Source organism: Neovison vison, chromosome X, assembly GCF_020171115.1.
Source record: "Neovison vison isolate M4711 chromosome X, ASM_NN_V1, whole genome shotgun sequence".
NCBI lineage: Eukaryota > Metazoa > Chordata > Mammalia > Carnivora > Mustelidae > Neogale > Neogale vison.
In genome coordinates, this window is record NC_058105.1 from 90004936 (window position 1) to 90025579 (window position 20644).

Below are 20644 nucleotides of genomic sequence, written 5' to 3' on the forward strand. Positions count from 1 at the left end.
AGAGAAAATGGCTGTGAGGTCCAAGATCCAAGAATGCGTGACCGTGTGTGTGAACACCGTTCGTGTGAGACTGGCAAAGACTGTGTGAGAAACTGAAGAAAAATTGGCTCTGACGGTGGGGAGCATGAGGCTGTAAGAGTGTGTGTGTGTGTATGTGTGTACCTGAGACCAGTGGCAGATTGGTTACAGTTACTACTCCAGTCTGGCCCAGAGGTTCAGGGACTGGGACAGCATGAGAGAAAAGGATGGCAAGGCCGAGTGACCAAAACAGTATGAGAGACCACGGAAGTGTCCTGAGTGAGAGCCAAGGAGGAGCGAGGTGCCACGTGAGAGAAGACCCAACAGCCGAGCAGTGTGGGCACTTGTGCAGGTATGCGGAACATGTCATGAGGGACTTCAGTGGGACGCCTTATGTGAAGACAAGACCCTGGGATTGGGGGGATTGGTGTGTGGGAGAAGTGGGTGAGGCCCTAGTTGTGTTCAAGTGTTGCTGCTGAGGAAACGATGGCGTAAAGGACCAAGGCCAACCGGCAAGACTGTGTGACACTTTGAGAGCCTCAGAGCACTTGGGAGTTAGTGACCACAGATGGCAGAGGCTGACTGAGGAAAAGTGACGACGATGGTGAATGGGCGACCGAGGCAGTGGCTGAGAGGTTGGTTGTGTGGGGGTGCGTGTGACATCTCTGCAAGACACTTAGAGGCCATAAATGAGGCCTGGGTGTGCTGCGCGCCACTTGAGATGTGAGATGAGGTGACCAAAGCAGCGTCTGAGGCGCTGTGTGATGGTGTGTGTGTGTGCATCTTAGCTTCCACCAGGGACTGTGGGTGTGCGAGATGGGGGCCTGGGTGAGAAGGAGTAGGAGAGGTGGTGATTGAGTTCGTGTGCGAGAAAGTTCCCGAGAGACCAGCAGGGGCTGTAAATCAGGGACTGAGTGGTAAAAACATCTAAAGGCGTGACTGCATTTGTGTGCGTGTAAGAAACTGGTAAGAGATGTTGGTGATCGTGGCTGAATGAGGGAGGCTGTTAAGACATGAGTGTGTGTGTGTGTGTGTGTGTGTGTATGTGACTATTAGTAGGAGACCAGGAATCCATGACAGAGAAAATGACACGAGCGTGGGACTGAGGGCCAGTCCAAGAGGCTGTGGGACTGAGTATGTATGTGAGCCTGTTCCTAAGCCTCCTGGTAGAGGCTGCAGGTCCAGAATTGTGTGTGTAACTTTGTTAAGGAAGAAAAGTAAGAGAAAATGACCAAGACCAAATGAGACTGTATGAGAGGCCACGGATCAAATGTGCCAGGCATGGGAAAAAAGCCACTTCCTCCATTGGTCTCTCCTCCTCCATCCCCTGGACTGTCCTCTCCCAGTTCTCCAAAATTTGAAATTCTGGAGTTTCCCAGGGCCTCACCTAGGATTCTCCTCCCCGTCCAGTCCCAGCACTTGAGACACAACTTAATCCCCCCACTGGTGATGCCCACATTTTTTACCTCCATTTTTTGACTCTTCTTTGTCACATGCATTGGAATCTCTCTAGAATTTTGACGAGTGGTTTATCCGTCCCGTGCTTGTTTATTGAGCCTGGCAGACGCAGAAGTTACCAAACCAGACACAAACCTCTGCCCTTTGGCAAGCAGGTGTTTTAGTGGACAAGAAACAGATAAGTATGTCATCATCAGTGCAATAATTTCATGAGAAAAGACTTGGCTCATGCTGTTTAGATAAGAAAGCTGCAGTCATTTCATTGCGCAAACATAGGGAAAGAAAGCACCAACAGTTCTCTTCCCACGGGGAGTTCTCGGGGTATACCGTTTAGGTGCAAAGGAAGTATTGATTTTAACATTACCGGGGCAACCAGTGATTAGAAAAAACAGCCAACCAGAATCACAGGTTTCTGGGGGAATTTCTTTCCACAGGATAACACAGCGCTGAGGTCTAAGGTCTTGGAATCTTAACAAAGCCCCTTTGTTCAAAGCGTACTTCCAAAAACACGCCTGTCTGAGCAGGAAACAGTTACATGTGTAATGGATACAGATGTCAACACACCTTATCACCCCATAACGGCAGACCAAAATTCTTGAAAAAATTATCTTTTAACAACCTGACCAAATCAAAGTCTATTACTCTGGGCTAATTTACAGAACAGTACCTCACCCTCCACGAATGCAGAGGAAACAAGACCTTGCCTTCCTAACTTTCTTTGACTCCTTTTTGTTCATTAAAGTGATTCCTGGTTTTAAAGTGAGCTCTGGAGTTCCACTCATCAGGGCTAATAAGAAACAAGAAAAGAGGCGGCTCCTGGCCGGCTCAGTTGGAAGAGCGTGTAACTCTGGATCTCAGGGGTTGGGAGTTCCAGCCCTATGTTTGGTGTAGAGATTACTTTAAAAAAAAAAAAAAGAAAGAAAGAAAAGAGTGGGTCCGTGGAGCTTGGTTTTACCTGCATGGAAAGGGGCTAAAGAGGACTGAACAGTAAAAGAAGGAGCACTTAGCATCATCTTTACAGATGACGTCTACGAAGAATAAGAGGTGTCGGTGGCTAGAATGGCTCTTGAAGTGCGTCTCCCAGACCAGCAGCAGCAGCGTCCCCCCCAGGAGCCTGTTAGAAATCTTTAGGAAAAAAAAAAAGAAAGAAATGTACGTTCTCGTGTCGTGCCCCAGACCTACAGAATCAGAAACGGGGGTCGGGTGCAGCACTCTGTGATTGGACATACCTTCCAGATGATTCTGAGGCACACCAAGGTTTGAGAGCCCCTGCACTACAGAGTGACAGGGGTCCCATACAAAAAGGGTAGCTGGGGAAGGCCTCAAGAGTGGGGACATTCTGTGTCTGTCTCTTTTAGAGCATAAGCCCCTCGAGGGCCAGGATTTCTGACCGTCTTACCATCTGCTCTGTCCAGTGCCAGGAACAGCATCTGACACCCAGTAGGGGCTTAGCAGGTGTTGAATGGAGGTATTTAACACACAGCACCTACTGCATGCCAGGCACTGTTCTGAGGACTTTTAAAAAATCTTAAACTCCCAATCTTTGCAATGAACTCTGTGCTGTAGGCTGGGGTGGGGGAGGGGGTTGTCCCCTATCCCCAGTTACTCTGAAAGAACTCAGCCAAGCTGATTCCCTCCCCCAGGCCAGTGGGAGGGGGTGTTCCCAGCTGGAGCCCTGGGACAGCCGAAATCCCCAATTCACTCTCACACCCTCTCCCCACACTCTTTTCAGTTCCCCTTCCCACTTCCCCCGCTGCTGACCTCCCCTGCCCTCGCTGACCGAAGGCAACCTCACGTTCAGGAAAGGGGATGAAGCAGTGATCTCGCTGCCTGCCCCACTCAGTCGGGAGCACCGCACTGAGCTCCTTTCACCCTTGTGAGGTTGACCCCATCGTGGTAGAGACTGCATTTGGGGGGGGGCGGGGAGGTGAGGCTCAGTGAGGTTCAAGCGACTTGCCCACGGTCACAAGTTTATGCTCCATCTCCTCTCAGTAAGAATGTGCCCAGGGGACACTGATTGAGTGCTAAAGATATGGTGGGCAGGGCATGTTTGCTGGGGATACAATGACAAGCAAGATTGGACCAGGAGTGAGACAGGAAGTTGGTGGGAAGCAGGAGGCTTCAGGCAAAGGTGCCAGTAGAGAAGTTGGAACTGCTGGCACCCTGCATGGCGCCCTCCGCACCACCCCCCCCACCCCGCCTCCCCCGCCCCCTCCATTCCCAGCTGCCCTTTACCCGCCCACTTCCTCCTGGTCCAGTTCCTCTTTGCCACGGATCCCAGAGCCAGGTCAGTCTGTACAAAGCCAGGCCTCCTCCCCGGTAGGGTGGCAGTGCTCAACATGGGCATCCGGGGACACGTTCCTCAGCTGCTGCTGCTGCTGCTGCTGCTGCTCATCCTGCTGCCGGCCACAGGTGAGTGCAGGAGGGTCCAGCTGGCCTGCAGGGGCGCTGGGACCCATCACGCCGCTGACCATGTCCCCCACCCTATTCCAGACTCAGCCACCGTATTCTGCTACACCGAGTATGATGAGTCCTCCGGCATGTGCAAGGGCCTCCTGGGGGGAGGTGTCAGTGTGAAAGACTGCTGTCTCAACCCTGCCTATGGCTTCCAGGAGCCTGGCAGCAAGCTTTGTCAGGCATGCAGGTGAGGGGGAGCCTGGGGTACAAGGGCCACCCAGAATTGGGCCCTCTCCTTCTCTGGAGTTTCCAAGGGTGACTCCAAGGCTCCAATTGCCACCAGAGCTTGGGGTTTCTCAGCCTTGGCTCTACTGACATTGAGGACCAGAAAATTCTTTGTTGTAGGAGCCTGACCTGTGCTTTGCAAAGCCGGTGTCTTGCAGCATCCCTGGCCTCCCATTAGACGCCAAGAGCAACTCCCTCCAAACTGATGGTGACAGCCAAAATCCTCCAGATATTGTCAAATGTCCCCCCCCCCGCTCCAGGGCAGAGTCACCCCTGCTTGAGAACTACTGCCATAACTTACATTTACTGAGCCCCTCCTGCCTACTGGAAGCACTGCAGAGGTCAGGGATAGCTGGAGGATTTCTGAGGGTGGCTTTAGGCTCCTAATCATGACGCCAGCCTACATGTAATGAGCCCTTACTGTATGCCAGACATGTTTTCCCACAGCTTAGCATATATCCCAGATACACCATGGGAGTGGGGAGCTTGAGGGTTTTGTAAGGCAGCCCCGGACCCCTAATAAGGTCAACAATCGACAGCTATTTAGTATTATGCCGTGCATGGAGCCAGGGGGAGATCTGGAGTATTTCTCTTCTTTTTTTTTTTAATTTTTAAAAAGATTTTATTTATGTATTTGACAGAGATCATAAGTAGGCAGAGAGGCAGGCAGAGAGAGGAGGAAGCAGGCTCCCTGGTGAGCATAGAGCCCGATGCGGGGCTCCATCCCAGGACCTTGGGATCATGACCTGACCCGAGGGCAGAGGCTTAACCCACGGAGCCACCCACGCGCCCCTGGAGTATTTCTTTTCTTAAATTATTTTTTTTTTCTTGAGAGAGAGCAGGAGGAGGGGCAGAGGGAGAGTTCCACATGCTCAGTGTGGAGCCTGATGCGGGACTCCATCTCACGACCCTGAGATCCTGACCCGAGCCAAAATCAAGAGTTGGTCGCTCAACTGACTGAGACACCCACCCCCCGCCGCCCCAGGTGCCCCAGACCTGGGGTATCTCTGACAGGGTCTCTAAGCTCACTGGGACCATGGCTCCTATTAAGAAGTTTCCATTTGCCAGCTACCAAGCATGTGGTGGCCTGGTAGGTTTCTGAAACAGTTATGGGCCCTTAGTCCTACATCTGCTTACTGCATGTCCGGTCACTAGCCTTGGGGGACTTCAAAGGGTTCCAGGTCCCCAGTCATGAAGGTCAGTGGTATTATTAAGTACTTACTGTGTGCCCTCCTCTTCCCGTTCGATCCCCAGCATCCCTGAGGGGTAGGTGCTCTGATCAATCCATTCCACGTGCATTTATCCTGCACATCCACCTATGCCTGCCCTCACCCCGCAGTCCCGTACACCGCCCACCCCCACCCCCCACCCCGGCCAGCTCAGGCTAGGGTAGCACACGTGTGCTCCCCTCGACAGGCTCCCACGATGGTCCCAGTGGTCTGCATGGGCCCCCTGCTCGGTGACCTGCACCGAGGGATCCCAGTTGCGGCACCGGCGCTGCGTAGGCCACGGTGGGCAGTGTGCTGAGAAGGTGGAGCCTGGAACCCTGGAGTGGCAGCTGCAGGCCTGCGAGGACCAGCCGTGCTGTCCTGGTGAGGATGCTCAGCGAGGAGGCCAAGCACTGTCAGTTGGCTGGCCCTGGGAATTCAGAGTCAGGACAGGGGCCCAGAGGGTAGGACCGCGCCACCTGACGTTTGCAAAGTGCTGAGGAAGAGGCCGGTGGGGCTGGAGGAGAGCTGTGGGAAGCAAGGTCCAAGGAGAGGCCCCCTCCCCCCTCCCCCCATCCTTGTGGGCCATGGTGAGGACACTGGCCTTTACTGGGTGCTGGCGGGCAGAGGAGAGATGTGATCTGATTCCAGGTGTGACAGATCCCTCTCACTGTCCGGAGGAGGGCAGATGGTCTGTGGTGAGGGCTAAAGCAACAGGACCAGCGGGAAGGCAATGGTGGTGGATTGTGTGTGGCGGAGGACGTGGGGCACACAAGGAAGCAAGGACCCCTGAATGATGGCCCCACTTCCCTCCTGTCCCCTCTCTTCTCTCCCACAGAGATGGGTGGCTGGTCCAACTGGGAGCCCTGGACGCCTTGCTCTGTCACCTGTTCCAAAGGGACCCGGACCCGTCAGCGAGCATGTAATCAACCTGCCCCCAAGTGTGGGGGCCACTGCCCAGGAATGCCACAGGAGTCTGAGGCCTGTGATACTGAGCAGGTCTGCCCCAGTAAGTGAAGATCACTGATGCGAGCACCGGGGACGGGTCTGGGGGGTTACGGCAGGGAACCTCCAGGGTGGGAGGACTTCAGCACACTGTGACCATACTTGGTGTCTCCCCACACCCCCTATCCCACTACAGTACATGGGGCATGGGCCGCTTGGGGTCCCTGGGGCCCCTGCTCAGGGTCCTGCAATGGTGGACCCAGAGCGCCTACCCAGAGACGAAGCCGGACGTGTTCTGCACCTGAGCCCTCCAAGGAGCCTCCTGGGAAGCCATGCCCAGGGTCGGAGCACGACACCCGGCCCTGCTCCAGCCTGCCACCTTGCCCAGGTACACAGGGACGAGGCCCCTGACACTCTGTTTTTGATTCGGGCACAGATGCTCTGCCGTCTCAGGGGACAGAGATCTTCAAGCATGTGATCACGGAACCCTTCAGTTTGGGGCAGTCTGCCTCAAGGGTCTAGGGGCTGAGGGGGGTGGGGGATGGAGGTGGCCTTTCTTCTCACACCTATCTCCCACCCCCACAGTGGCTGGGGGCTGGGGGGCATGGGGCCCCATAAGCTCCTGCCCTGTGAAATGTGGCCTGGGCCAGACCCTGGAAAGCCGGAAGTGTGATCACCCTGCGCCCCAGCATGGGGGCCTCCCCTGTGCTGGTGAGAACACTCGAACCCACATCTGCAACACAGCCGTGTCCTGCCCTGGTCAGTAGCTCGAGATGTGCCGTCTCTGTGCCTAAGCCCCTCACCCACCCCTGCTGCCTGGTTCCCACTGCTGATGCCTTGTTCCTGCCTCAAATGCCCCCATTCCCAGCCCCAATGCCTCGGCCCCCACCTCTCCTCACTGCCACCCCGTACCCCAGTCATCATTCCTTCCTCCAAATCCCCTCACTGGCTCCCTGTCTCTGCAGTGGATGGAGAGTGGACCTCCTGGGAGGAGTGGAGCCCCTGCACCCGTAGGAGCATAGGCAGTATAAACTGCATGGAGATCCCAGGCCAGCAGTCACGCTGGAGGAGCTGCAAGGGCCGTGATTTTGGTGGCCGGCGGTGCCCCGGGGAACAACAAGACATCCGTCATTGCTATGACATCCAGCGCTGTAGATGTGAGTGCCCCCCACAGACTCCACTGTGAGGATGGGGCCGCCTGTGTAGCAGTGGGGGAGGGGGCTCTGCCTCTCCCTTGGACCCCGCATCCCTGCCACCTCTTTCCTTCTCCCTCTCACCACCCCACTGAGACCTTTCACTCTGACTCATTGCAGTGAAAGGCTCGTGGTCGGAGTGGAGTTCTTGGGGACTGTGCATGCCTCCGTGTGGACCCAACCCCGTTCGCACCCGCCAGCGCCGCTGCACGGCCGAGCTCCCCAACTACGCGTGAGTCGGGGGCAGAATAGGGGCAGAACGTGCCCAGGAAGGGGGTCACGAGATCCGTATGTGAGCAGTGAGGGTGGGAGAGTCAGCTTAGCTCCCCACAACCAGGACATCTGCCACTGGGTCTAAGGTGCCTGCCTTGACAAGTATCATTTCTCTCCCTCCTGCCCAAGAGGAGAGACACTAAAGAAGCAGCCGAGAAAGAGGCTCCTGAGGGGAGAACGGGTGGCCTCTGTGCACTTCAGGAAGTTTCTCATTCAGTCCCTCAGCCAACACGGCCACTCACTCAGTCCTTCCTGTGACTATGCACTCGGCCCTCTTGGTTACCTACACTTCCATTTGCTCCTTTGGTCACTCAGGCCTTGGTCCGCTTACTCATTCCTTCATCCCCCCCCCCCCCCGCATCTCACTCAAGGTCTCACCACCCCGAGACGCTTGAGGCCTTTTCCACAACAGTTGCAGACACAGAGAACCAAGTCCTGTGGGTTCCCTGAGGGCTCCTGGTCAGCAGGGCCCGCCAGAAGTCAGATGCGGAGAGATGGTACAGGGAAAGGGGGCTGACACCCTGCCCTGGAGCGAGGAAGCTGATCCGGTGTCACCCTGCAGGAAGGGGTCAGGAAAGGCATTCCCAGTGTCAAGACTGTGTGAGCAGAGTCCTGGACCCTGGTGACCATTTCCCAAAGCTGGTTTCCTGGTGACCCAGGTGTTAGCAGAAAAACACTCACTCCTCCCTTCTTTATTTCCACATACGTCATGCCGCTAGATGAAGTGGGAGATTTTAAATTCATGGAAGGTCTGCCATCTGGGAAATAGTCTCCAGCTCTAGGGTTTCTAGTGGGTCCTGAAGAGGAGTTAGAGGTGTTGAGTGGAGGCAGGAAGCACTTGACAGAGTAGAGAAATGAATGGATTTGATTGAGGGAACGGGGGTGAGAGTGAATGAATGGAATGCTTGTCTTGTGGGAGGAACAAGCCAGGCACAGACCATTCTGGATGTGGGACTAAGTCTGGATAGAGTGGAAGAGAGAAAGATTGGCTTGGGGCAGGCATGTGGGCCCCAAAACAAGGCCTCGAATACCAGGGCAAGGCATTTTGTTTTGTTTTGTTTTTTCCCCAGTGGGCAATAGGGAGAGATGTAAAGGGATTTGGAGGTAGGAGAAGGTAGTTCTCGTTAACTAATAACAATTACTAGCATTTATTGAGTACTTACTGTGTACCAGACACCACCCTGAGCACTTGACCAAAATGAACTCGCTTATCCTCACTTAGCCCAGTAAGCTGGGTCTTATTATTCTTCCAATTATTCCCATTTTTCAGATGAGTACAGGGAAGATAAAGAAATTGCCCAGTATCTCATAGCTAACAAATAGTGTTGGACACAGTAGGCACTCAATAAGAGTTTGTCAAATGCATTCTTGCCTTCCCTGAGTTTCTCCCTTCCATTCCCCCTCTAATGCCCCAGGCCCACCATTACCGTGGTTGAAGGTCAGGGTGAGAAGAACATGACCTTCTGGGGAACACCATTTCCGCGGTGCGAACCTCTGCAGGGGCAGAGGTTGGTGGTGGAGGAGCAACGGCCATGTCTACACGTGCCTGCCTGCCAAGATCCTGCGGATGAGAAGCTCTAACACCTCCCTCTCCCACTCTGACACCCTGCCCTCCCGGACCTCAATAAATGGGCCACTTCTCCAGGAGTGGGGCAATAGCATCTTCTAGGCCAAAGGGTACAGCACAAGCAGGGTCACCGTGGCTTGTTGTGGAAAACAGTATTTTCCACTGTGGTCATAGTTTGGCAGAAGTGAAGTGGAGTATCTGTCCCTGTGCCGCTGCCTTAGCTCCAGGGTCTGCCTCCCCCACCCCCACCCCTTGCGCAGCATTGCGGGGCGCCCAGCACGTCCCTCTGCAGAACTCCGGGTCACAGGTTTTCTGGTTGGCTACTCGCCCTGGTGGGCACTTTCTGATTGGCCGGCATACCTAGGTTCCCACCCGCCGGAGCCCCTTGGCTGGCGGGCTCCGCATCAATCAGGCACTGAGCAGAGGCGGCAGAGGCGTGGCTGGGGTTGGCACCCAGCCGTGTGAACACCTGCACCCACCCACTCCCAACAGCCCAGATCCAATGCCGCAATTAGCGGAGACCGAAATGGGGGTGGCGGTTGGCCGGGGGTGGACCGAGGAAGTGCCTGTGAGGTGCTCTGAGCTGGGGCGGGAGCGAAGAGAAGCCAGAGTCAGCACCTGCCAGAAGGGGCCCCTGAGACAAACCCAGACACAGATTCCTTTAGTATTTGTGCATTCATTCAACACTTTATAGCGTCTACTGTATACTAGGACGAAGTCTGGGCATCTGGGGTGGAGGAGGACTGGTAGAAGGAGAGGACATATGAGAGAGGGAACAAACTCAGAATATGCGATCCTTTCGTTGAACATTTTTTTCAACACTTATCAACGCCTACTGTATACTAACAATAGTGCTCATGGAGAATAGAGGAGTCAGAACAGCACGTGTCTCCACAGTGAAGGGAACAAACCCAGACACTAATGCTGTTAGCATTTGCTCATTCAGTGCTGCACTAATTAGCATTTACTGAACGCTTAGCCCCTCATGATGAGACAAATCACAAGAATCATCACAGTTATGGTATTAGCTAATACTTAGAGAGTACATACTGTGTGCCTGGTAGTGTTTTGGGTGGCACAGCATGAATTCATTTACTCCACAACAAGCCTATGAGGGTCGCTATTATCGTTATTCCCATTTATAGATGAGTAAACTGAGGCACAGAAAGGTAGCAGGCTGGACATTTGAAGCATGATGTGTGGTGTGAGAGGAGGGACTCCTCTGTGGAAGGGTTCAGTTGGGAGATGAGTGACACCTGGATTCTGTCAGGGTGCTCACTTCTCTGGGTTGATTCCCCCCATAAAACAGGTCAGTTGATGGGTCATCTTGGGAAGAACGAGCTGAAAGGGAGAGGGTACGAGAGGTACGTGTCTATAAGACAGTGGAACTTTGGGCATCATGAAACATATCTTTGTGTATGTGTGATATGCAGATCGATAGGTCTGTGCAAGAATTAAGGATGCATTGAATGTATGTGGAGTGCGTGTAAAGTTACACCTATGTGTGTGCCATAACAGTCTGAGTTATAGGTGTGTGTGTGTGTGTGTGTGTACACGTGCCCACATGTACACGTGCATTGAGATGTCATGGACATATATGTATGTGAGTTATAAACGTGGGTACAATACTGATTACAAACATATGTCAAGGGTGTGTGTTTGAGAGTCATGGTTCACCAATGCCCGGCAAAGAAAATCATTCCTGGAGCCCCTTCTATTTGTTCATTCCTGCTAGAGAAGATGGAGACAGTGCAGAGAAGCCCTACCTCTGCACCAGAGAGCTGAGACACTCCTAAGGGGAAATCCTCATTCTTCTGCAAAACAATCTCCAAAACATTAATTTCTGGAAACCGAGCCACCTGGAGAAAGGGAACAATGCTGGGGGCCATGAGTCCTAGAAACGTGGGAATAGGAGCCCTGAGAAGAGGCATTCTGGAGACAGATTCCTAAGGGGAGCAAGATAGGTCTATAAGACTTGCAGATGCTCCTGTCCCCCAGAGAGGGCACCATGGGTCCAGCACAGCTTGTTTACTTCAGTTACTGAGCAAAAAACTGAGAAGCACATACTTCTAAATGTTGGAAAATATGTGATTCATGGGAGTTCCCCATCTGGGCAACACTGGGATGCGGAACGCCCGAGACAGCATCCACGAAAGAGAGGGAAAGAATGGCTAAAGCAAAGGCCTTGGAGGTAGGACTGAAGCTGCCTGGCATGGAGGAGGGAGTAGAGAATGGTTTGTAAGTATTGGACTTGAGGACTGGAGAGGCTAGGGGAAAAGGGTATGGAACCTGAGTCCTGGGGATCCTGGCCAAAGATGATCCTTGAGAGAGAGGTAAAGGACATTACTGGTGGAAGTCACAGCACATGCGAAAATATAGAGGTTGTCTCCTCCCCCCACCCCTCCCACACCCTTAGAGGTCAAGTGATCATCTTAACAGATGAGGAAATCAAGTCTCAGCGGGGATAAATCACTTTTCCAGGGATATGGTGGAAACCTAGTTTGAACTTTAAATACTCTGACTCTAGACTCCACACCTTTACTACCTTGTTTAAACAGGCCAAGGACTTAATGCATAAAGAATGAACAAATGAATAAATGGATGATTCACCTGAAAATCCTGCAGACAGAGAGACTCCAAATCTGCCTTTTTCTTACCGTACCTTCTTTTACCTCACTTGATCCACCAACATCACTCACTATGGCCCACAAGGACCTGCTCAATGTGGTCCCTGATAACCTCTCTGACCCCATCTCCTGCCACAACCCCCCCACACACACACTCACGTTGTTTCAACCACACTGACACCACTTTCTAGCACATTCTTTTTTTAAAAAAATGCATGGATCACAAAGTGAACATGACCCTTTGGGAATGAATTAGAGCTCCTGGATTCCTTCATTTGTAAAATGGGAACGTTTCCCACCCCATTGTATTGTTGTGAGGGTTGGATGAAATAATACATGTAAACAGCTTAGTTGGGTGCTGTCAACAAATGATAGCTTTTAAATAGATTCACACTTTCATTGTAGTCAGGATCTTAAAGGAGCTGACAGGGTGGCTTCCACAGCCCCCGCTGCCTGGACTATCAAGGTCATTTGCTCATGTGGCAAACATCATTTGGCACCTACTGTGTGCATACCCTAGGATGGGTCTGCCTCTGTCTGTGGAAAATTCTCTGGTGCGGGGGAGACAGCCATGGGCACTGATGATACCAGATGGTTATGGTGGGTTTTGGCTTTTCCAGGGCAGAGCAATGGGGGCATATAGAATGAGTCTGTGTGTGTGTAGGGCCTGGGTTGGAGGGACAGAGATGGACACACATCAGGTCTGGAGCTTCAGGGAATGTGTCTTTGTGGCAGATCTAGGTTTATCGCGATCATCTGTGGGTATGTGATTTGTCTGGATGTGCATGTTCATGTGAGTTTCCTTGGGTCTCTGTGTGTAGGTGTGGTGCCTGTGTGTGTGTGTGTAGGCATATGCGTGCATGTATGCATGCATGCCCACGTGTGTTACCCTTGGCATCTGTGTAGATACCTAGATCAGTGTGATCTCTGTGTATATGTGCCTCTGTGTTTCTTTACTTTTGTTTGTGTCTATATGTATCTCCACGTGTGTGTCCTTCCTCTGTGCCTCCAGGCCCCAGCAACCCAGGGCAAGGCTGTGTACCCCGCCCAGGTGTCCAAGTCTCCCTGTCTGATGCTGTCTATGCCACCCCCACACCCTCTCTCTGCCTAGCTGAGCCCGTAGGATATGGGAAATTGATCTCCCCTTACAGGGTACTGCTTGTGACCCCCATCTGTCGCGGTGAGGAGGTTATTTTTCTACTTCTGATTCTCTGCGTGTGCCTCTATTCCCCCCACGCCCCACATGACTTCTGTGGTGAATATCAACACTGGAAACTTGAGTATCTGCAGAGAATCCTGCGTGTGGGTGCGTCTGGGTGTGAAGACCAGAATGGGGCGGCGTGGGGGGGTCTTGCATGACCACTCACCCCGACCCTCCCGAGAAGTATCTACCCCGCCCCCACCCCCCAAATTGCGCATCCCCAATCGGACGAGGGGGAGGGGAAACAGGATGCGGCGTGGCGCGTGCGCACTGCCGCCTTCAGCACCACGGACAGCTCCTTCGCCCCCGCCTGCCGGCGCGTGCCACCGCCTCCCCAGCACTGAAGGCGCGCTGACGTCACTCGCCGTTCCTCCCCAAACTCCCCTTCCCGGTCGCCTTGGTCGCGTCCGCGCCGCCGCCGGCCCAGCTGGACAGCACCACGAGGGGCGCGAGATAGGGGGGTACGGGCGCGACCAACCGCGCTGCGGCGGCGGCGACTCAGCGCTACCTCAGTCTGCAGCGGGCAACCGAAGAGTCGCGTCGTGCCTGAGAGCGCAGCAGTGCTCCTGGGCCCCGCGCGGTCCGCCCCCGCGGCTCCTGATCAGACTGCCCCTAGGACCCCCTGCCCCGCGCCGCAACCATGAACTACCTGCGGCGCCGCCTGTCGGACAGCAACTTCATGGCCAATCTGCCAAATGGGTACATGACAGACCTGCAGCGCCCGCAGCCACCCCCGCCGCCGCCGGCTGCCCCCAGCCCCGGAGCCACGCCCGGTCCCGCGACTGCCACTGCCGAGAGGGCCTCCGCGTCTGCCCCTGTGGCCTCTCCGGCTGCCCCTAGTCCTGGGTCTTCGGGGGGAGGTGGCTTCTTCTCGTCTCTGTCCAACGCGGTCAAGCAGACCACGGCAGCCGCGGCGGCCACCTTCAGCGAGCAGGTGGGCGGCGGCTCTGGGGGCGCAGGTCGTGGGGGCGCTGCCGCCAGGGTGCTGCTGGTCATCGACGAGCCCCACACCGACTGGTAAGCCACTGCCGCGGACGTCTTCCCGCGGGCCTGGGTCCCCAGATCATTCCACGACGAGCACTTACCAAGCACGGCTTGTGTAACAGGCACCTGGCCCCCTAACCTAAACCCTTTTCCTTTAAATTATTATACCGTGTGCATCCTCTGTGCCCCGCCCTTGCCCCCACCCGGCCTTCTCGATCCATACAGGGAGCAGTTATCCGGCGCCTGCTGTGTAACTCCTTCCCCAAAGACTTGGCTTTAGGATATCCTGTGAGCGTTCGGGAGCCTAATGTGCCTTGCCGTCCCCCCACCCCCCCACCCCCCGCCAACCCTCACCCCAAAGGCCTTGTCCTTTAATGGATCTTGTTAGCATTTTTCAAGTACCTGCAGTGTGCCTTCTCTGGGAATCTTTCCCCAAAGCCTTTGGCTTCCCTGAATTTTGTGAACATTCATTGAGAGTTTGCTCTGTGTCTTGTCCCCCTCAAGTCTTGCCCTAAGGCCTTCTCTCTAACAGATCTTGTGAGCATGTATCCAGAGTGTGGTATGTGCACCATCCCAACCCTCCCCACTAAGACCTTTCAAGCTATTCAGTGAAGGTGGATTGCCTGCTGTGTATCCCATCCCCTCTTCTCCCCGAAAGTGCTGCCTTTAATGGATCCTGTGAGCCTTTATCGAATGCCCTCTGTGTGTCCCAACTCTAAGTCCCCTCTCCAAGAGCTTATTTCTCCAAAGCACCTAGAAAACATTTACTAAGTGCCTGGTGTATGCCCTATCTCCAAACCCCTTTCTCAAAAGTGTTTTGCTCAAATGAGTCCCATGAGCATTTTTGAGCCTCTGTGTGTGACTCATCTTCAGAATCTCCCCCAAATCCTTTTCCTCCAATGGATCTAGAAAGCATTTATTGAGGGCCTTGTTATTCTCCATTCTCAGGCTACTCCAAAGACCTTTCCTTTGGTGAACCCACCTAGAATTTATTCCCTGCCTGCTGCGTGAACCTACTCGAAAGCTTCTTTCCTCCAGTGTATTCAGCAAGCATTTATTGAGTGCCTGCTGTTTACCCCATCCCCAAACCCTTTCCCCAGTGACATCAGTCTGCATGTGTTGAACACCTGCATGACCCAACTTTAGACCTTCTCCATAAAGACTTGTCTCCAGTTAATACAGTGATCAAATATCTAATACTTGGTGTGTGCACCATTTCAGTCCTCTTTCCAGAGGCCTTTTCTTTTTACTCACCCCTTGGAGCGTTTGAGGAGGACCATCATGTACCTGATTCTATGCCCTCACCACAAGAGCCTTTCCTTTCATGGATGGAGAATCAAGCTTACATAGATCAGGCTTCTGCAGCCCCATTCCCCTTCCCTGAAGACTTTTCCTCCAGTGGATCCAGTGATTGTATGCCTACCCCTAGCCCACCTTCCAGCAAAGACCTTTTCTTTTAATGGATCCAGTGAGCATCTCTTTTTGTACTGTCTGCCAGGTGCTTGATTCTAATCACCTTCCCCCAGAGACCTTTTCTTCCTATGGCTCCTGTGAGCATTTATGGAGTGCTGTCTGTGTGCTCTATGTTCACACACATCCTTCCCAAAGTCTTTTTCTTTTAGTGGATCCGGGAAGCACATATGCAGTGCCTGCTGTATGCAGGGAGTAGACATCTCTTCCTTATCCCTAGAAGAAACTGTCCCAGTCATAAAGCCTCTCCCTAGGGTCCTTTTTTTTTTTATTAATCTAGAGCCCAGTTTATAAGGATTACCCTTTTTCCACTCCCCTCAATGTCCCTAGGATTCCCTCCCCCAATCTTAAGTCCGTACCCCAAAAGGTCTTTCTTCTACTTAAGCCAGTAAACACTTACTTGAGTTCCTACTATATAAGGGCCATTCTGAACGCCTTCTTTTCCAAGTCTGAAAGTTGCTGTCCTGTTTCAAGACCTCTCTCTCCAGGAGTCTACTTCAACCCAAATTTATTGAGTACCAGCCTTTTACTGTTTAGATCGCTCCTCCCCCGCTGCCTTTACCTAGCAGCCTTTCTCTCTATTCAGAGCCGTTTATTCACTCTATAGGTATTTACTGCATAGTTTCCATGTGTCAGAGTGTGGGAGGTATCCATTTAGCATTACTACATACTAGGAAGATCCCTCCTTTAGTTCCCCTTCCTTTTAACCCCAACTACCAGCTGGATTCTCTACATCTTTTTCTCCATTCAACCCCACAATTGTTTAATAAACACTTACTATATACTAAGGTCCCCATATTCAGTGCCTCTTTCCCTCCCCCTCTTGAAGCTCTAATTCCCCCTTTGACAATCCTCATCTGACCTTTGACTCTATGCAATCTGGAAAGTTCACCTACCGTATTCACCTACCATGAACACCTACCGTGTTCACCTACCCTATTCTGGCTAGGTCCCCTCCCTCCCTTCGTAGCCATCTTCCCAACTGCTTCCCCCCACCAATTAATCCAAAAAGCATTTGTTAATCTCTGACTGTATTCTTTTCAAACAACTACCTCCTTTTCTCCATCAATCCATAAAGCAGTTCTTGAACACTTGCTGTAATTCCTTCACCAACATCCTCTCACACAGGAGCCATCTTCTTGGCTAAATTTGCTCCACTGAAGTCAACAAACGTTAATGGGGCCCCTGCTGTGTATTGGTAGCCACTCTCCTTTAGACTTCCCTTCCCCACTCCCACACTCCAGGAAGTTCCTTTGCTGCATTTTCCTTTAGTCCAGCAAACATTTATTAATTATCTACGGAATACTGACAAGACCCTCCCCCTTTCCATAATTACAACTCCAATGTTTTCCATTGTTTTTGAAGTTGTCTGGCAAGCATTTATTGAGCACCTGTTAAATTCAGTGAAAGATTCTTCCCTTCTCTTCCTGCATCTCAGAAACCCCCCTTTATCCAGCTGCTCTAGTCTTTTCTTCTGGTCAATCTAGCAAGTGTTTACTTAGTGTCTACTATAGTTGGGGTGCGATGGACTTGTATACGCACGGCAGGCTCAGCGTGGGGAACAGAGACCTCTGCATCACCTGCCTACAGATACTGCAAATACCATCCAGGCTTTGGGGATTTCAGCCTGGAATAGAGGAGGAGTTGTGCAGACTCCGTAATGGACTGTACTCCTAGATAGAGTCTGACACCTTTTCCACCAAATCTCACCACTCTCACCGTTTCCTGGGTCTCAGGTCCTCTGTGGCGCACACTTGCAAACTCTGAGTTGAGAATCATCCCCCCCTTTTAAAGATAATGTAGCTGAGTGTTTAGTTCAAACTGCAGGTCACCTACTGGCTTATAACCAGGATTTTGTTTTCTTCATGCAGTAGTATAAATGAAAATAGACTCTAACAAGAAATATATTACACATAGTAAGTGGGATTATTACCATTTAGTGGAACTGTTACTCCAGGAAATATAATCAGTAATGTATGCCATGTATTACATGTGGCATATGCTCTATCATACATTTGCTATATAATTGGTTTATAGTAGGTTTATAGTACATAATACATATATATATATATACATATGTGTGTGTTTTTCTTTGTGAAATGGAAGAAAATGGAATAGAAAATATCAGACTCTGTTGCACATAGTAAAGGTAATCATTTACTGAAAGTTTCATTCCAGTTCTATAGATATGTTTATGTGCCTTCTAGGTACGTATATGGTTAGTATGTAATATGTAATATATGATATATTACATAAGGCACACTATATTATATTTGCTGTGTAACAGTAGAGGTGTCATATAACATATATTACATATATAAGGTAGGTTATTATGTATCTATGTATACAGTGGGTTATATAAACTATATCTCTTCTTGTGGCTTCTTTTCTTAGACTTCCCTGGAAGCAGGCCCTGAGACTCTGAGGTTTGTGTGCAGATTTACTGGGGAGAGCTCTTGGGAACAACACCTGTTGCGGGGGAGGAGTGAGGGAAGCAGGATTTAGTGGAGGGAAAGGTTGAGGTATGATGCAGCCACAACAGAAGCCTCAGCCAACATTTAGGGGGAGCTAGGGAGCTAGGATGACCCTTCAGAGAGACCTTCATGGGGGGGGGTGTCCAAGCTTTTGTATTCTTACATCAGTCAATCATTAGGCATGGGCTGCCCCCTGGAAGGAGGCCTTTTCTTGGGGAAGGCAGACCCCTGCTGAAGAAGGCAGTTCCCAGTGAGGGACTCTCAGTGAGCACTGTGAACCTTCAGCAGCAAATCTCCCCGGAAGTTGGGAACTAGATAGGAAGGCTTGAAGGTGAGCGCATGGCGTGGGTGGAGGCGGGGTGGGGGGGTGGAGCAAATGGGAGTGGGGGAAGATCTGAGGGGAGCACAGAGTCCACTCCTTATACTGCCCAGATTCACTTCTTAGATTAAGTTAATCGCCCCATCTGGGCACAGCATCTCCAGGATTGTGATTGGTCAGATTTTCCGGGGGGGGGGGAGCTTGAAAGAGAACGGGTTAGTAGCCTCCACTGCTACAGAAATAAATGATCTGCTTCTTCTGTTTCCTTCTTCTACCATGCATTCTAGATTCCCCTCCCCCTCAGATAGCCCCTCTCTTGGTCTCTGAGGCTTACCTGATGAGTGATCCATTCCCTCATCCTTGAGGGATCCCTGAGCCCTTGGTCCCCATGCCCTTCTCAGGCTGTGGCCACTGTCCTTGTTCATTTCCCTGCAGAGCTGTACAAGGAGTACCCACAGACAGCCAAGAAGATCACCTGTGTGCCAAACATATCTCTCCCCACCCCCCGCTCTTGCCGTGTAATAACAACCCCACCTCCTCCTGGTGTTCAAGGCCACGTACCCCTGTGAAGACAGTGATTCATTCCGCTACATATTCATCGGCGTGTGAAACCTAGGTGTCCAGGTGGCATCCGTAGCTTCGAATGTAATAGGATTCTTGCTGTGTCCCCTGGTAGCGGTGTTTCCCCTTGGAGAACCAGGACCTCTAACCTTGCAGAGCCTTGAGGGAGCAGGAAGCACCCGTTCCAAAAGTGGATCACTGGGACTGATGGTAAGCTGGGCCCCTCCTACTTTCTCCTCCGAGTTCCCAGACCCGTATGTTCTACCTACTGGGAACACAGCGCAAAGAATGGGCCGCTGATTTTGGGTGCTTTGGAGGACGGTGCCCCATTCTTTCACAGTATCATGTCCAAGCTAGCATCTTCGCCCTGGCTGCAAGCTGTTCCAGACCAGCAGCTCCTGGGTGCTGTGATGTATAACATCACCAATCAACTCCAAGGTCATGGGCCTGCTTCAGGACCTCCTTTGCTATCAAGTGTGTCCTTCCATTTGATGCAGTGTTATGAGAGATCTCATACCGGTGGCTCCAACATTGGGTAAGCCCTCGGGCAGTGATACTGGCTATGACCCTGCGGTCAGCAAACCCCCCATATACAACATTTCTGTCAAAATGAATCCTTCGTCTTTCCAGGGTGGATGGGGCCCAATGGAGTCAGCTCGCCACCAAGTGGCTAGCTAGGCTTCTTAAGGGATAGGGACGGTGCCGTGTCACAGGCTCGGTGTTGGTCTCTGCTGCTGAAAAATTGGACCTCAAGCAATAATGCCATTGGCCCCACTTAGAGCCACCCTTTCTGCTTGTCCTGCTACTTCATTCATGGGCCCATCTGCTCTCACTGGGGTGGCCGACTTGAGAGGCTGGCTGACATCATCCGGCTGACTCATTCCGTCTACCTGATTGTTTAGTGCCTCTTCCATTGTGGATGCTGTCTGGTGGGTGTTAACACACAATGCACAAATCTTCGCTCCTCACTTTTTGCCCACTCCCATGTCCACCCACGCTTCTGTGCCCCAGACCTTCTTGTCCTGATCTTCTTTTTTTTTTCAAGCTTTTATTTAAATTCCAGCTAGTTAACACACAGTGTGATATTAGTGTCAGGTCTACAGTCTAGTGAGTCAGCACTTCCTTACGTGGCCTGGTGCCCATCGTCTATTTCACCCTTGCCCTCCCACCCCTGTAACCATCAGTTTGTTCTCTATAGTTAAGAGTCTGTATCTTGGTTTGCCTCCCCCCTTTTACACTTTGCTCATTTGTTGTGTTTCTTAAATTCCGCCTAGAAGTGAGATCATATGGTATTTGTCTTTCTCCACTGACTTACTTTACTTAGCATAATACTCCTTGTCTTGATCTCCTAATATTTTTCCTTCAAGGCCTCCGATCAGCCAAGCCACCCACCATGGCCCACCGGTGAATGTATATTCTAATCGTGGGCCATTTCCCTTTCCTTGCTAAGTAGATTACCAGGGGCCCAGACCAAAGCTCTGTCCGTTGGGAGCTCTGCCACTGTCTTCCACAATCACCCTGAGTGGGGCTATGACACAGCCTCTGTCCCTTTTTGGCTTCTCCCCACACACCAAACCAGTCCATTTGTGAACCAAGCTGAGGTTTTTTCTCCCTTCCTTCAGCCACTGGCTGTGAGGGGTCCCCTTGGTGAGCTGAGAGAGACA

The 20644-nt window shown here is 52.0% G+C and overlaps 2 protein-coding genes across 3 annotated transcripts in view; both read left to right on the forward strand.

The window, feature by feature from the left end:
* Positions 1-3773: 3773 nt before the first annotated feature.
* Positions 3774-9424, forward strand: LOC122896761 (complement factor properdin). The gene is made up of 9 exons (XM_044234820.1): positions 3774-3888; positions 3970-4120; positions 5575-5750; positions 6205-6375; positions 6508-6699; positions 6897-7070; positions 7277-7468; positions 7625-7736; positions 9193-9424. Exons 1-9 carry the CDS (start codon positions 3816-3818, stop codon positions 9356-9358), a joined length of 1407 nt encoding a protein of 468 aa, XP_044090755.1. The 5' UTR covers positions 3774-3815; the 3' UTR covers positions 9359-9424.
* Positions 9425-13694: 4270 nt separating this feature from the next.
* The window catches only part of SYN1 (synapsin I), a 47021-nt gene continuing 40071 nt past the window's right edge, over positions 13695-20644 (forward strand). For both annotated transcript variants that reach the window (XM_044235852.1, XM_044235853.1), the window contains exon 1: positions 13695-14189. In XM_044235852.1, the coding sequence (XP_044091787.1) occupies positions 13813-14189 (377 nt within the window). In that variant the 5' untranslated portion in view covers positions 13695-13812. The remainder of the gene's footprint in view (positions 14190-20644) is intronic.